Source organism: Megascapheus bottae, chromosome 4, assembly GCF_031878675.1.
Source record: "Megascapheus bottae isolate mThoBot1 chromosome 4, mThoBot2.hap1, whole genome shotgun sequence".
NCBI classification, from domain to species: domain Eukaryota; kingdom Metazoa; phylum Chordata; class Mammalia; order Rodentia; family Geomyidae; genus Megascapheus; species Megascapheus bottae.
In genome coordinates this window covers 47,428,966-47,445,702 of record NC_143512.1, presented here as the reverse complement: position 1 = coordinate 47,445,702, position 16,737 = coordinate 47,428,966, and the positions used below count along the sequence as shown (strand labels likewise).

At 34.7% G+C, this 16,737-nt stretch overlaps 1 protein-coding gene across 2 annotated transcripts in view; it reads left to right on the top strand.

Annotated features, from left to right (window-relative positions):
* Positions 1-16,737, top strand: part of Cert1 (ceramide transporter 1) — a 79,771-nt gene that overhangs the window by 55,520 nt on the left and 7,514 nt on the right. The window contains exons 9-14 of one of the 2 annotated variants that reach the window (XM_090331847.1): positions 978-1,064; positions 4,008-4,100; positions 4,608-4,685; positions 10,073-10,168; positions 13,654-13,786; positions 15,214-15,284. In XM_090331847.1, the coding sequence (XP_090187973.1) occupies positions 978-1,064; positions 4,008-4,100; positions 4,608-4,685; positions 10,073-10,168; positions 13,654-13,786; positions 15,214-15,284 (558 nt within the window). The remainder of the gene's footprint in view (positions 1-977; positions 1,065-4,007; positions 4,101-4,607; positions 4,686-10,072; positions 10,169-13,653; positions 13,787-15,213; positions 15,285-16,737) is intronic. The other variant, XM_090331846.1, reaches the window with a different exon arrangement.

Below are 16,737 nucleotides of genomic sequence, written 5' to 3'. Positions count from 1 at the left end.
AATTCTAAATCCAAGCCTATGTATCCATTCTCCATATTTATCCTAGTATGAAGTTATTATTCCATTTACAGTTTATTTTGGTTCATCACAGCAGAAACCTACCTTGTGTGTTTCCATTTTGCTTTTTTGTTCTGTGATAGCATTTGCATCATAATTACTGGGGGACCCTTATTAAATGAACATATTTCTGAGCTCTATCCAAGGCATATTGAAACATTACTTCAGGGAATAGGGCCTGGGAATTTCATTTTAACAAGTTCCTCAGGTAATTGATGAACCTGATTCTATCATCTGTGACTATGCTTTCATAGTTTCAGCTTCTCATTCTGAAACAATTGGCCCTTCCTTAGGAAAATTGTTTTTTGGATGCTTTCTCTACTATCTGGACATAGATCTTTTCCAACTGGGCAAGCCTTTCTGTAGTTTTGTTATGTCTGTTACTTACATTGTAAATACTTACTTTTGCCACAAGAACAGTCCTCATAGTATAGAAGTAATCATGGTTCTATACTAATAAAAAGCACCATAATACTAATAAGAAAGTGCCATAATTTCAAGTAATTCCTACATGTCACAAAATTTTATTTTTTTCCAACTTTGTCAAGTTGAAACTTAGCTAACACACCATACAAAGGTAGGCGGCAAACTAGATTTGATGCATCTGCATAGTTTACCAGCTGCTCCTCTAGACTGTAACTTTTAAACAGTATTGGCCAACATACAGTGAATAGGAGTATTGAGTAAGTTAATTTTAACATTCATGATGTTACACAGTATATATTATTCAAGTTTGGGAAAACAATACTTAGTAGAGTGATTGGTTCATAATTATGTGCTCAATAAATGTTTATTGAGTCAATTTTCAACTTTTCCCTAGAGTTAATACCAGAATTATCAGTACTTTCTATTTCCTTAAACCAGCTGATCTATTGGGTTTTGTTTTTATTTGTTTCTTCTTTTCTTTTGTGTTTCACTAGGAAGGCCCAAATAGTCTGATTAATGAAGAAGAGTTCTTTGATGCTGTTGAAGCTGCACTTGACAGGCAGGATAAAATTGAGGAACAGGTATATCTACTAAAATTTTAGCCTTATTAATAAATTTGAAAATTTAATAACACTGTGTCTACACTGAGTTACAAATGCAGATGAATCTTTAAAAACTGGTTTCTTTATTAATTGCCAAACAACAAAAATTGAAACAATAATTGTTCTGATAAAGTATGTATAATTAACATGACCTGAAGTGGAAATCTTCTGATTATTTCCCTTGAATCATTCACTTTTTATCATTCCTTAGAAACTAGGATAATATCAAGTATATATTTAGTCTTGATACTTAGTTTCTGAATTTTCCTTCACCAAATACTTCATAAATTGAAAAGGAAGATAACTACAAATTTTAATTTTTTTCCATTTTTTCAACTCCTTGATTGACTTCACTTCTTTGACCTTCAGTTTTTTCCTCACTTTCAGTGTTTTTAATCACCATTAAGTCTGTAGCATTTACACACAATTTTTTCTGTGGAAATTGAAGGAAGCATTTGTTAAGTCTTGACGTCCAGGTTAATTTGAATCCCTAGCCTTTATATCTCTCAGTGCAGTTTCCACATTTACCACTAGATGGTACTAGTGGATGAATTTAGCATCTCCTCCCTTTTTGGTTATACTTTTAGTAGAAATTATTTTCTAGAGCTTGTATTTATAAATGGTGATCTTAAAGTATCTTGCAAATAACTAGTTTATCAGTTTTATGCCACACATGAATTTGTATAACAGTGTTCACTTTCTGTCATGGCTAAGCCAGCCGTGGCTATTGGTGCCCATTTGCTGCTCTAAGCAGACAAGAGTAAGTCACCTGCAAAAAATAATCTATTTGATATTCATACTTATTTTTCTTTATATTTTTTGAAGTCTGTAATGAAAAATTCATGTCATATTAATTTCTAAAGTTTATTGCTCATTTCTTCATGCACAAAAGATGTCCCACCATACTCAATGAAAATGGTGAAAATTGAAACTCTCAGTTCCTGAATAGACTCTACTTTTGGAAGTGAAAATAGTTTCTAAAGTAACATCACTGTATTTAGAAACCTAAAGTGTGACTTAAAGTGATAACTTCTTTTTGGGGGGGTGGGGGGGTCAGTTGTGGGTCTTTGAACTCTAGGCCTTGGTGCTGTCCTGAGCTCTTCAGCCCAAGGCTACTTGCCCCACCCCTGGGCCTGGGCATTGTCCCTGAGCTCTTCACCTCAAGGATACTTCCCTACCCCTTGAGCCACAGCCCCACTTCCCGTTTTCTAGTGATTAATTGGAGATAAGAGTCACAGGTTCTTTAGTGCCAAGCTGGCTTTGAACCAATCCTCAGATATCAGCCTCCTGTGTAGCTAGGATTACAAGCGTGAACTACCATGCCCAGCTTATAACACTTTTTTTGTTTTCTAAAAATGTGCTTTTTAGGGGGAAAGCAATGAACTAATTATTCAGTCAAGAGTCCTCAGTCATATTCCATCTTCACACTAACTTAATGGCTATGAATTTAAAACAAATTCTCTAGGCATTAAAAAAAATTATCTAGGCATTGGTTCACAAATCTGAAATGAGAAGCTTGACATGATGTTTCAAAATGTCATTTTTAGAGGTAGGGATGTAGCTTAGTGCCAGAGTTCTCACCTAGTACACATCAAGTCCACAAAACCAAACCCTTCCTGTCTCTATGACATGACTCTACAGAATATCAGAATAGTGATTAAACTGAATTAAGGGGATCAATAAAAAATTTCTGTAAGATTTAGAAAAAGAGCTATTAATGAAGCTTTGAAAAAATGTAATTTCATTCTATTGACATTCTGGCAGGAGCTCTACAAAAGTAGTTCTTGAACAGATCTTGATTTTCCTTATCTACTAGCCATCAGTATGAGACAGATAGTGACAGTATGGTAATGTGTTCAGTAATCCATAAAATCAGTTCTGTAGGTTCATATCACTTCTTTGTATACAGAATAGCTTCTATATAAATAAAAAACATGTCACACATTTTCAAATTGATCTTTAACATATGATTAAAGAAAGATATATTTAATCGGTTTGTTGAGTGTTCAGGTCACATTGAATAGAAATCACTGCCTATTTTGTTTAGTTAGAAAGCACACATACAGCAGAACAGTTTCTGATATATTATTTTTTTAGTATATATTTGTTAAATAGTAGAAGAAACAAGGCAAGATGAAGAAGGTATCAGGTTAGCAAGAATTAAAAAACGATAGGACAGCAGGATACCTTCATGAGAAGGGGGCAAGACACATACATGATATGATCTTAACAAAGTAACTGAATCAAATAATGATTGGTGCTAGTGACATAAATCTAAGAGACAGATTTTTCAGGCTCACAATGCAGTGAAATAATTGGAATGTTTTGGCCAGAGTTTATAAAACAAAATAGGCAGCACTGTTAAGATTAATTTACGAGCCATACATGGTGGCTCATGCCTGTAATCCTAGATATTTCAGGAGGCTGAGATCTGAGGATTGAGGTTCAAAGCCAACTCTGCACTAAAAAGTCTGTGAGATTCTTATCTCCAGTTAATCACCAGAAAGCTGGAAGTGGCACTGTGGCTCAAATGGTAAGCCAATAGCCTTGAGCTGAATAGCTCAGGGACAGTACTCAGACCCAGAGTTGAAGTTCCATGACCAGCAACAACAAAAAAAGATTAACTTATGTTAACCTGCTTAAGCAGGTAGTAGATGCAAGAGCCTGACTATGTGCAAAATTAAAGAACTTACTCTTAGTCTAGTATCATCCTGTAGAGTCAAAAGATGAGACTAGATTAGGACCTAAAATAAGTTCAGGATTGGTGAAGACTTGTATATGTGAAGTAGATTTATAAATAAAATACTTGCAAGTACCGGAATGTTCAGAAATAGTGGTAGTTCCAGGTTATAGTATCTGTTCTGAAGTTGTAAAATACGCTTTAAAACCACCTCATCTTACTATTATATATATATTTTTTAGTCACAGAGTGAAAAGGTCAGGTTACACTGGCCCACATCTTTGCCGTCTGGAGATGCCTTTTCTTCTGTGGGGACACATAGATTTGTCCAAAAGGTAAGCCAGCATCTGTTTACTGAAAGTGTAAGTTTTCTTCACTGTTAATAGAGCTATCTAATAGTACAAATTGTCGCCCTTTTTCATGAATTTAGGTAGTGAAGGCTTTTGTAATATATGTTGTATTTCATATACTTTTTCCCAGTTTAGAAATGCTACTCTGAATGTAATTTTCTTTCTTTTATGTTTAAGGGGGAAGGTGGAAGGGATATAGAGTAGCCAGTCCAAAATAGCTAATCAGAGTCTATATAGCCAGTTATATTAAGTCTCTTTCCTCTTTGGGGTTACGTAATGTTATTTTGTATCGTTGGAAGCACTACATTCTCTTTGGGATGATTTTGAAGCATAATACATAATAGGTGCATGAATTCAGCATTTGCTGCTACGCTTGTTTCATATAGTGCTTTGTTTTCTCTTTCTTTATCTTGTGTTTGGAAGTTGGTACTGAATGCTCTGTTGTGCTTTTGTTCTGATTACTTGGTTTTTTTCTTTGTCTGTCTCTGGTAGCCCTATAGTCGCTCTTCCTCCATGTCTTCCATTGATCTAGTCAGTGCCTCTGATGATGTACACAGATTCAGCTCCCAGGTACTGTATGAATGTATAGAGTGGACTTGAATCTTTTGTGCTATAGTTCAGCCTGTTTACACAGTTCCTAGAAATTTTTTCAACAAGTCTGCTTATTTGGGTTTTGAATTTTAAATCTGAGCAGTTAGCATTAGGCCTTCCTGATCTTATATTAAATAGTTCCCGTATCAAGATTGCATGTGCCCTTCATTTTGTATGCTGTAGTGTGAATAGCTTGAGATTTTAGATAGAGTATTCAGGAAATAATTTCAAGTTGAAATGAAGTAATTAAAAGCTAACTAGGTCTTTTTATATTATATATTGTCTATTTGTTTCTCCAATTTTCAGCAACTTCCATGGTATGACCTTCAAGGTTATTACAGCGTAAAAGGAAACCAGCAGTCACACTTTTTATCTAATTTTAATGATCTCCTAATTATGTTAAGAAATGACTTTTAAATAGTATTTGTCTTACTGCTTTTTTCTTTCAAGATACTGGGGTTTTGGATTTCCTAAGGCAGCCATACCTCCAACCCTGCCTTATTACTATGTAATATTAAGCTGTAGCTAATATTTTCCTCCTAAAAATAACTATAGATATTGCATGCTTATTACAATTCATTTTAAGTTAGTATCACCTAGAGTTTAGAAATGTTATGTAGTCTGTCTGCCTGCAAAATAAAATCAAGTTAAAAGAGACAGTTTTTTTTATTTTCTTTTTTACTGTCAATGTTAGTTTTAACTTGTTGTTTTGTCTTTTTTGTGTTGCTAGAGATCAACTCCAGGGCCTTATGCATGATGAGCAAGCATCTACCACTGAGCTATGTCTTATCCCTTTAAAAAAAAAAAACAAAAAACATTTTGAGCTTCAAGTCTTTGCTATCACTTTTATAGTGAACTGCACTATATTATGTCCAGAACCTGAACTATGTAGTTAAAATAACCCAATTTAAATCTGATTAGATTTGGGAGTTTTCTAAGTTCTGTGGGTTTGTGTGTGTGTGTGTGTGATTTATCTAGAGTCTGGAACACTCATGTATGAGTTTTTGTTTCCATTACAACCCAACTTCTTTGATGCAATCACAGTTTTCTGTGTCGTTTCCTTCTACCTAAGTATGCTAAAGAAAGTCTTTAAAAGTCAAGTTTAAAAAAGATGTCTATTTTATATATACAAATAAAATTTTGCATTTCTTTTAGCTGTGTAACAGGAAAAAATAAGACAAAATGCATTTTTCAGATTTTATTTCCTAATGTATTTATTTGTGCCTTTGAAAAAAATCTCATTAATCATTAGATAATGAATCACTAGATAACAGGGGACATTTATTTATTATACTAAGTTCCACTTACATGAAATTGGTAAAATCACAGACTAAAACCCACCAGTAAAAGGTGACCATTTTCCCTTGAAAGTAGTAACGTATTGGCTATCAGTGTAAGAAATTGTAAGTGAGAGCAAAGGACATAATTTGTAAGTCAGCAATAAAAGATGATTAAGTATTTGGGGTTTAGAACCCAGATCTGGACTGCAGCAGAAAAGCCATTAAACAAACTTGAAGACCTATAACTTCTGTATATAAATGAGATGAATTAATTTTTCTGGTTGGTTTTTCTAATATTTGATACTTTAGCTTTTAATTATATTAGTTTATATATCAAAAGAGGTAAAAGTGAAGAAAATAATAGACATTCTTAAAGCACTTGTGATTACTAGCAGAATTGAGATCAAGCAGTTAACTATTGACTAAATTGATCAGCACCTTCAGGATGAATATTTCCAAGTTGCTGAATTTGCTTATTTCAGAGGATATTGTACTTCCTCATCTCCCATTATTAAAGAGTCTGGCAAATTTGATTCTGTATAATTACACGAAAGTGTCATTGGACCCAGGCCTACAGTTAATATTAGCTGAGAAACATTGTGATCTGGAAAATTCTTCTAGTTCAACAGGATATGAAATTGTACTAGTGACTCCTTAAAATGTTTTAGATAACAAAACCCTCTACTCTGTAATTAATTCAAAATCCAAGTTTGCCATTACATTTAATAATTTGTCAAAAATTGGAATTCTAGCTCAATGGTAGAAATTTACTAATGTGTATAAAGTGCCCTGGGTTTTGACATCCAGCCTGACTCAAAAAAGTTGTAAAAATATTTAAGCATAATATCACAATCAACTCATATTTATTCCAACACCTTTTTTTCCCCCAAGTCCAAACTCTTACAGACATCTAGCTGTTGTCACATGTGGAAGTTTTCTAAACCTGATAATTTAGTTTTGCTACCTGAGTATTAGCTATTAGCTTGTAACTATCTTGTTCTTTGGATGTTCTTGGTGTGTGCGTGCGTGTGTAAGTCCATTCGTACACAGTGTGTGCTCTTCCCAGGGCTGGAACTCAGGACCTAGGTGTTATCCCTTAGCTTTCATATTTAAGGCTGATGCTCTACTACTTGAGCCAAACTTTTACCTCAGGCCTTTGGTAGTTACTTGGAGATAAGAATCTCATAGACTTTTTTTGTGCAGGCTATCTTTGAACTATGATTCTTAGTTATAAACTTCCTGAATAGCTAGGATTATAGGTATAAACCACCAAGTATCCCTTAACTATCTTGTTTTTGTTTGAAATAATATTTTCAACTGGATCAGATCAACATAGAAATGACTTGTAAAAAGCTTAAAATAAAATAATGTAACCCAGAAATGATGGACTTATATAATTATTAGTATTATTATCATTTATACTAGAATAATTATTATTGTAATACAATGTAAAATAATGTAGTCCAGGCCAATGGGCTTGTATTATTAATAACAAGTAATAAATCTTAATTTGGGGCTGGAAATATGGCTTAGTGGTAAAAGTGCGTGTCTAGCATGCATGATTCCATGCATGGGTTCCATTCCTCAGTACCACATAAACAGAAAAAGTCAGAAGTGGCACTGTGGTTCAAGTGGTAGAGCACTACCCTTGAGCAAAAAAATAAGCTCAGGGACAGTTCCCAGGCCCTGAGTTCAACCTCCATGACTGCCTCCCCTCCAAAAACCCCCTTAATTTTAGTAAAACTAAAAATATAAAATAAAGAGGGCTGGCAGCATAGCCTAGTGGCAGAGCACTAGCCTTGAGTGAAAAGTGTCCAAGGACAGTGCCTAAGCCCTGAGTTCAAGTCCCAGGACTGGCAAAAAAATAAATATAAAAATCACTGGATATTGAGGCTGGGATTTTGGCTTAGTGGTAGAGTGCTTGCGTAGCATTCATGAAGACCTGGGTTCGATTCCTCAGTACCACATACATAGAAAAAAGCTAGGAGAGGTGCTGTAGCTCAAGTGGTAGAGCCCTAGCCTCGAGAAAAAAAAGTCCAAGTACAGTGCTCAGGCCATGAGTTCAAGCCCCGCAACTAGCAAAAAAACAAAAATCATTGCATATTGAGTTAATTCTATATATGGTACTCGTGTGTGTGTGTAGAATTGTTTGAGACCAGCCTGAGTGTTACATATAGACGTTAAGAAGAAACAAAGCTTTGAGTTGGGATATATTTCCATGGTACAACATTAGAGTATGCCCTGGGTTCAGTTACCTACAAATAAAATCTGGATTGTGTTGATAAATCCACATCAGTGATTGTCTCTTTTTCTCTCAAAATAGATAATTCTATAGTATTGTTTTGTAATTTTTAAAAAATTACTTTTAGTTTCATCTCACTAGTTAATATAGATCAGTATTTCTATATTTATAATATGTATTCTGGATTTACCTATTCACCTGATGCTGAATTTTTTTTCATTTATTTCGTTTTCCTCTTACAGTTAATACACTGATCATATATATATTTAAATATATGTGTGTGTGACCATATATATATCATATCTTTATATCTAACTCTTATATACATGGTATTCATCCTTATATATATTATCTTTATATCTAAATCCTTATATCTGAATAATTGGTAATTGATCTTATTTCCTTAGAGCACAGACAAGTTATTTTTATACCAAGTTTTTAATTTGGAAAACTGGGCCAACTTTCACTCATAGGCTAGTATTTTTTGTTATACTGACTCTAAATATTATAGGTCAGTTATTTTTGCCAATCTGATAGAGTAATATTCTTACTACTCAACCATTTCTTTGGTGAACTCACTATTCATATTGGCCATTTTTCTTTTGGGTTAACAGTGAACTATTAATTTGTTATTAAAAAGCTATACAATAAGCTCCTCCATGACTTACATGACAATAATAATAATTATATTCCTTTCACATGAAAAAGATACAAGAGATCTGAGTTGTCTTTGAGCCTATGTGGTTTATACCACCAAAGGGCAGTTTTCTGGGTAACTATTAGAAAAATCCAATTTATCAGGTTCCTCAAATGGCATCATATTGAGGTGTGGATGTGAGATGGGCGAAAGGCTGGAATTGGAATAATATTCCTCTAATCTTTAAATATATTGTATATCGATTTAGATCACTGATTGCTCATTTTCTACCCTAATTCCAGAAAAAAAAAGAAGAGCATGATTTCTGAAATTAGGCTTAGTCTAATTCAAATTTGGAAAACAGTTTTGGTCCAATCTTTTTTTTTAAGCTCAGTGGTCAAGTAGTTACCTAGTATATGCAAGGCCCTAGGTTTATCTCCAGCATCAAGCAAACCAAAAAAGAAAAAGAAAAAAGTTATATACATATTTTAAAAGAATAAAGTGTGATTATATACATTGGTATAAAGGAATTCAGAATTCTGCCCCTTCCTCCAACAGCTCCCCTTCCCCCCAAAATAAATAAATAAATGTTGGTATATATCAGTATTCTAAAAGTGTTTAGAACAGTGAAATTGGTCAAAGAAAAGGAAAGTTTAACTTTTAGGAGAGTTTATTATCAAAAGAGGTCTATTGATAAAAAAAAAGTTTTGTCATTTTTTTTTCTGATATGTAATAAATTTTCTCTTATTACAGGAACATTGAATTAGTTGATTTCTTTCTGCCAGTTTTACCCTTAATATTTTATGCTTCATGGCACCTTCTCTGAAGCTAGAAGTGTGGCTCAGCAATAACAAGAAAGGAACCCAGAGTTTAAGCTTGAATATATCTCTATTTTATAGTGAAAAAATGAAATATTTCACTTTTTTCTAGGAAGTACTTATTCGATCCCCTGACTTACACTAGGCCAGTCTGTGTCACTGGAGTAAACCATCTTTCTTCCCTTCATTTATTCTATACTACCTACTAACCTGAATAGTTGGAATGTGACCTATGCTGTCAATACTATATCATATTTCCTGACTAACCTCAGCTTATAAGAACACCATTTCTGAAAAAGTAAACTGAATACCATCTGTTTTAGGCACTGTGATAGCAATGGCTATGTATTCTCATGACTCCTTTTTTCTTTTTTTTTTTTTTTCCCAAGGTTGAAGAGATGGTGCAGAATCACATGACATATTCCTTGCAGGATGTAGGAGGAGATGCCAATTGGCAGTTGGTTGTAGAAGAAGGAGAAATGAAGGTAATTTTCACTGAAATGTTATAGGTTGTCAATTCTGCTTTATTACAAGGGTAATATTTTCAGATTAGCTTAAAATAAGTAATTACAATCAAAGAAGTACCAGATACAAAGAAATACAATGTTCCTTTGCTTTCCTGGTATCAAAATATAAATCTGTGGCTTAGGCCATAGAGCAGGTAAATTGGTATGTGGACATAAGCAGATTACAAATGGCTTTCCACTTAGATATTTCTGTCTTTATACTTTATCTATAATTGAATATTCATTTGTCTGTATTATTTATACTCTTATCTGCACTTTAATATATTTATGCTCAGATGTCCTCTTTGGTTTATGTCTTTAAGTATTTGTCACAACTCTAAATACAAGAGACCAGGACACAGAAAAAGCATGAGAAATGAAGATACATACATTGAATAGCAGCAGTAGTAGTGTTGGGTTTAGAATGATCACATGTTCCAAAATATTATGCTCAAGATTCTTTTCCTCTAGCTACCAGTTTAAGAAAGAGAATACTAGAAATGGAAAGACTTGGGAAAAAAAATCATATTAAGTGAAATAAGCCAGACCCAAAGGAGCATAGGCTCCATGGTTTCTCTCATTTGTAATAATTAGTACACACCTAGGACTCTCCTAGTAGAGGATTACAAAAGCTCTGTACATAAGGTCATATTGGATGAGACTAAATGAAATGAATTCTAGGATATAGAAACAAGAGGTTTATCTTCTGTGATTGTTGTTCTTAATGTACTATGTTATCTCTCTTCTCTTCTTTTTTTGCCCTTATGGTTAATCTCATGTTGTTACTGTATATGTCTTTGTTACCTGGTATATTATATATATATGTTCATTTGTTTATTTGAAATAAGAAAGGGAAGGGGAGAAACAAGATGATTGGGAGAGGTGGGAGGAGGAAAACGGGGACAAAAACATGAGAAAGGGTATCAGTGTGCAAAAAGTAATGCACCTAATACCTGTCAAATGTAACTTTAACCCCTCTATACATTATCCTGACAGTAAAATAAAATAAAAAATTAAAAGGCATTGCCAGAAAAAAAGAAAATACTAACATTTAAAAGATATTGTTATTTCATTTGTTAATGTATTGAATGGATTATAAGAGAGTGGTAAGGCAAGTGAACATTGAGCTCTTTGAGTTGAAACAATTAGGTTTTTTACTAATACATTTGGAAATTATATCAAGAGTTGCAACAGTGGTTAGGTTCAGGGCACTTTAGACTCTTGTCTAAATAATAATAGGGGCAGAAACCTGAAGGCAATTTTTGTATGTTTCAATCCTAGAGCTTGAATTCAGAACCTGGTCACTGTCCCTGAGCTTTGTACTCTGCCACTCAAACCACTGTTCTGTTTCTGGCTTTTTGGTAGTTAATTGGACATAAGAGTTTTATGGACTTTGAACTACAGTTCTCAGATCTCAGCCTCCTAAATAGCTAAGATTACAGGCATGAACCACCATACCCAGCTGAAGGCAAATTTTTTATACAAGATTTTTACATAGACCTACCAAGCCTGGTAACCCACACCTCATTGAGCTGAGCATTCCAGAGGTTGAGACAGTAGAATCACAAGTTCTAGACCAGCCTAAGCTGAGATATTATCTTAAAACCTAAAAGCAAGTAAGTAAATACATCTTTTGGATAGGGAACAAATTAATAAAAGGAGACAGACTATGAGATACCAAAATGTTAACTCTAACTTGAATATGCTAACTATAATGACTTTACATCAGTGCCACAAAGTCTTGGTAAAATGTCTCCCCAGAATTAAACACAATGCTTCTAACATGGCTGGATTTCTATGTGCCTTCCTTCCAGAAGCAAGTCCCCAGCCAACCAATGCACACTTTCTATGGAAAGGGTTAAGTCAAGCCTACCTTGATGTTGAGATAAATCACTGCAAGAAATGAAAAGTAAAGGAGGGCCTGGAGTGTGGCGTAGTGGTAGAGTGCCCACCTAGCATGCACAAATCCCTGGGTTCGATTCCTAGGTACCACATACACACAAAAGTCAGAAGTGGTGCTGTGGCTAAAGCGGTAGAGTGTTAGCCTTGAGAAAGCCCAAAGACAGTGCCCAGGCCCTGAGTTCAAGCCCCAGAACTGGCCAAAGAAAAAGGAAAGGAAAGGAAAGTAGTAATAGTCTGGATGAAGTCCTCCCTCCACCTGGAATGAGGAGTGGAGAATAAGTGCTCTTACAGAAAGGTAAGGAGAATAATTCTAAGTAAGAGAGTGAAGTCAACTATGGAGCATAGTCTTGTCTTTTAGCAGTAAGTTAGACATTACTGCAATGTATCATTTTAGGAAAAACAAGCAGATAGGGAAGAAACTAGAGACCTAGAAGATTGAACACATATGAGAGGTACAAACTGATGAAGGTAAGCAGCAGTAGCAGCAAAATCAAGCTGTTAAAAGCCTTAAAGAAAATTAGGAGGGCCAGGAGTTTGGCCTAGTGATGGAGTGCTTGCCTAGCATGCACAAAGACCCGGATTCTACTCCTCGCTACCGCATGCATAGGAAAAAGCCAGATGTGGTTCTGTGGCTCAAGTGGTAGAGCTTTAGCCTTGAGAAAGTCCAAGGACAGTGCTCAGGCCCTGAGCACTGGCAAAAAAAAAAAAGAAGGAAGGAAGGAAAGGAAAAAAGGAAGGAAGGAAGGAAGGAAAGAAAGAAAGAAAGAAAGAAAGAAAGAAAGAAAGAAAGAAAGAAAGAAAGAAAGAAAGAAAAGAAAATTCAGAATAAGCTTAATAGTTGAGTGAATTCTGAGGGAGAAACCAGAAGTCTAGAGTTTATAGTGTGAGTGTTGAAGAAAATGGTAGTTTCATTAATGAGAATATATAAGCATGTGGGAGAGGGAAAGTGTAAACATGAAACTCAAATGCCTCCCATAAAATAAGAGCTGATTGTCTCTGGAATATGCTACTGCCTTTCTTGAAAGTAATCCCAGAGTTCTCTAAAACATCCAACTTTTATTTTATGCAGTCTGTAAGGTATACATCCTCACTTATTAAATCAAGAAAAATCTAATCTATTTTTTATCATTTTAGTTTTCAATATTTGATTAAAAATTAAAAACACAGAGTCTCTGCTATTCTAGATATTAGGTATACAAGCATTGAACAAGCATCCTTAAATTGATGATCCTTAAGGAGGTTGTTTTTTGATTAGGCCCATTTGGCCTTCTTGGTTACACTGAACAATCTTTGAAAATGTTTGGGTAATATTTTTAATTAAATACTTTAATTCTTAGCAGCTAGAGTTATTTATCCTATCTATATGTTTTTCCACAATTGAAGTTTACCTCACATTGTCATTTCAGATTTTTTTCTCATGTTAATTTGGAATTTTTTATCATAATATGTTCTATAAATGGATTTTTCATAAACAAAAATTTCAAAAGTAAAATTTAAAAGTATGCCTTTAAATTTGTGATTTAGGGATTTCTTTTTTATTTTTCAAACATATTTTTCTTTAGGTATACAGAAGAGAAGTAGAAGAAAACGGGATTGTTCTGGATCCTTTGAAAGCTACGCATTCGGTTAGAGGTGTCACAGGACATGAAGTCTGTAATTACTTCTGGAATGTTGATGTTCGCAATGACTGGGAAAGTAAGTTGTTACCACTAATATATTTTCATCTAATGTTTCAAATCCAACCTGCCTTTTTTCCTTTCTTTAACAGTACTGGGGTTTGACCTCAGGACTTTGTTCTTGCTAGGCAGGCCCTCTACTGTTGGGACCACATTTCAGGCCTTTTTGTTCTAGTTATTTTTAAGATATTTTTCGGTGGGTTTATTAGCCCAGAGACTATTTATGCTTTCTGCTGTAGCTAAGATAATAGGCATTCCCAAATATTCTTAGCCTTTTCTATTGAAATGAGGTTTCAAAATAATTGCGGGAGGGGAGGGGGAGGAGTTTGGCCAAGTGTTAGAGTGTTTGCCTAGAATGCATGAAGCCCTGGAATCCATTCCTTGGTACCCCATACACAGAAAAAGCCAGAAGTGGTACTGTTGCTCAAGTGGTAGAGCACAAGTCTTGAAAAAGTCCAAGGACAGCACACTGAGTTCAAGTTCCACTTTTTGCCCACACTTGCCTACATAACCTCCTGATTTTTTTTTTTTTTTTTTTTGCCAGTCCTGAGGCTTGAATTCAGGGCCTGGGCACTGTCCGTGGACACTTTTTGCTCAAGACTAGTGCTCTGCCACTTGAGCCACAGTGCCACTTCAGGTGTTTTCTGTGTATGTGGTACCAAGGAACCAAACCCAGGGCTTCATGCACACTAGGAGAGCACTCTTCCACTAGGCTATGTTCCCAGCTCAATCCTAATTTCAACCTCTTGCATAGCTAGATTGTCAAGCTGTACTACCACACCCAACTAGTAGTTAAGATGGAGTCTTGCAATATTTTTGCATGGGCTTTCTTAGAACTGAGATCATCTAATCTTTGCCTCCCAGATTATAGGCTTGAGCCACTGGCATATGGCCCAGCCTGGTTTTTTCTTAGTTTTATTTTTTTCCCCACCCAATTATTTTCCTAAACTGTTTTCTATGATGAGTCCTGCTGTATGATTACTTTCATGTGTGTTTCTATTAGACATCTCACTTAATATATACAGATTCTTATGAATATCATAACATTTATTATTGGTAGTTTGACATTTTCCCACAATTTTAAGTCATCTAAGCCTAGATAGAGAACTTTAACTTCAGTAAACCAGTGAAGAGATATAGTTCACGGTGTTAGGAAATTAACTTGAACTTGAGTGATACAGTAATAGTAAGAATTGCTTTCTTACTCTAGCAGATAGATACTGGACCAGAGAAATTGAAACTTAATGGTAAAGAGACTTCACAGCCACCCTCTACAAAATAAAAGTAGATTTGTCACACAGTACTAAGTGTTCATTATCTTCATGTTCCTTTTTGTTCGTTTTACCATAATGTCCCTTTGAATGTGGCTTTGAGTGTACTTGTATTTATCATATCTGGAAAATACAATTTATCTTTTAGGTACTAATGTTATTTCCTTTATTTCAGCAACTATAGAAAACTTCCATGTGGTGGAAACATTAGCTGATAATGCAATCATCATTTATCAAACACACAAGGTAATAATCTTTTCCTTTATCCCAGAAGATGCCAATTAATTCAAACTCATACAAATTGTTTCTGAAGTAAAATTTGGCAGGAACAAAATGCTGTAGAAGATCCAAAGACTTTACCAATAACTCATGAATATATATTTGAAAAATATATTAATTTCTTTAGAGCAGAAATTTATTCAGACAAAAGTCAGAAATATCTAAAAACATTGTTTAGCTAAAGGTTAGTTTCTCAGTACACACATTGTAAGCCTAGTAAAGAAGCTTCTGAAATCCACCTAGATTTTGTTTAGCATCCAGTCTCTACAGATAATAGTAGCTGCCAAATAAGAAGATGAATCACAGATTCCTTTGAGAACAAAAATACCAGTCAGGGAATGTTTGGCATTAGCTTATGTTGAAGCAGAGGGAAAATAAAGGCAATCCTTATTTCAGTAATCTGTGGCTGTCGGAGCAAGCAGGAATGAGGAGCATGAGCACACAGTACAGTGGCCCTTGAGCCTGGGTGCCTTTCACACCATCTCTCATTCTGCTTTTCAATGTATTTTTTTTTAACTGTATTTTTTTTGTCTTTTCTTTTTTGGCACTGGGGATCGAACCCAGGACATTGCACTTCCTAGGCAAGCGCTTTGCCACTGAGCTACATCCCAGCCCAATCGTTTTTTTGTGTTGTTTTTTTTTTTCCAGTCCTGGGGTCTGAACTCAGGGCCTGCACACTGTCCTTGGGCTTTCCTCAAGGTTAGTGTTCTACCACTTGAGCCACAGAACCATTCTGGCCTTTTCTATGTATGTGGTACCAAGGAATCGAACCCAGGTCTTTGTGCATGCTAGGCAAGCACTCTACCGCTAGGCCAAACTCCCGGCCTTTTTCAGTGTATTTATAATTGTTGACTTAAGATTTTTCTGCTTTATTTCCCATGTGAAAATTGACAAACTACTTTATATAGAACAATAAAGGGGGTTAAGATTTTAGAGTTTAAGATTTTGCTTGTTATGTTAAAAAAAAATGCAGTGACTCACTAGTTACTTTATTTCCAGTTGAGTAAACATTTAATTCCTCTTTTTTTTAAATTGATTTGAGTATGTGAAAATACAGCTGGTTATGAATTTCATAAGCCTACTCTTATTATCTGAGCTCATTATCCAGGTTTTGGTCTGACATGAAATCAAGAATTACTAAATATCAATTAATTGCCCTACAATTTGTAATTTAAAAAAAATGACCAATCATTTAGAGTCAGAAGAACCTTATTACCAAAAGATAGTCCCCGACAACAACTACTAAAAGCATTCTGCTAGGTAAACCATATATAGAAGGGCCAATCCTAAGGTTTATGTTAGGATTGACAAAACTAAATAATAAATAGTTCAAATAATGTGTCTTTTAAATTTAAGTTATTAAGTTACAATTATTTACAAGCCTTAGGATAAACATATTGTCCTAGAATAATTTCTTTCA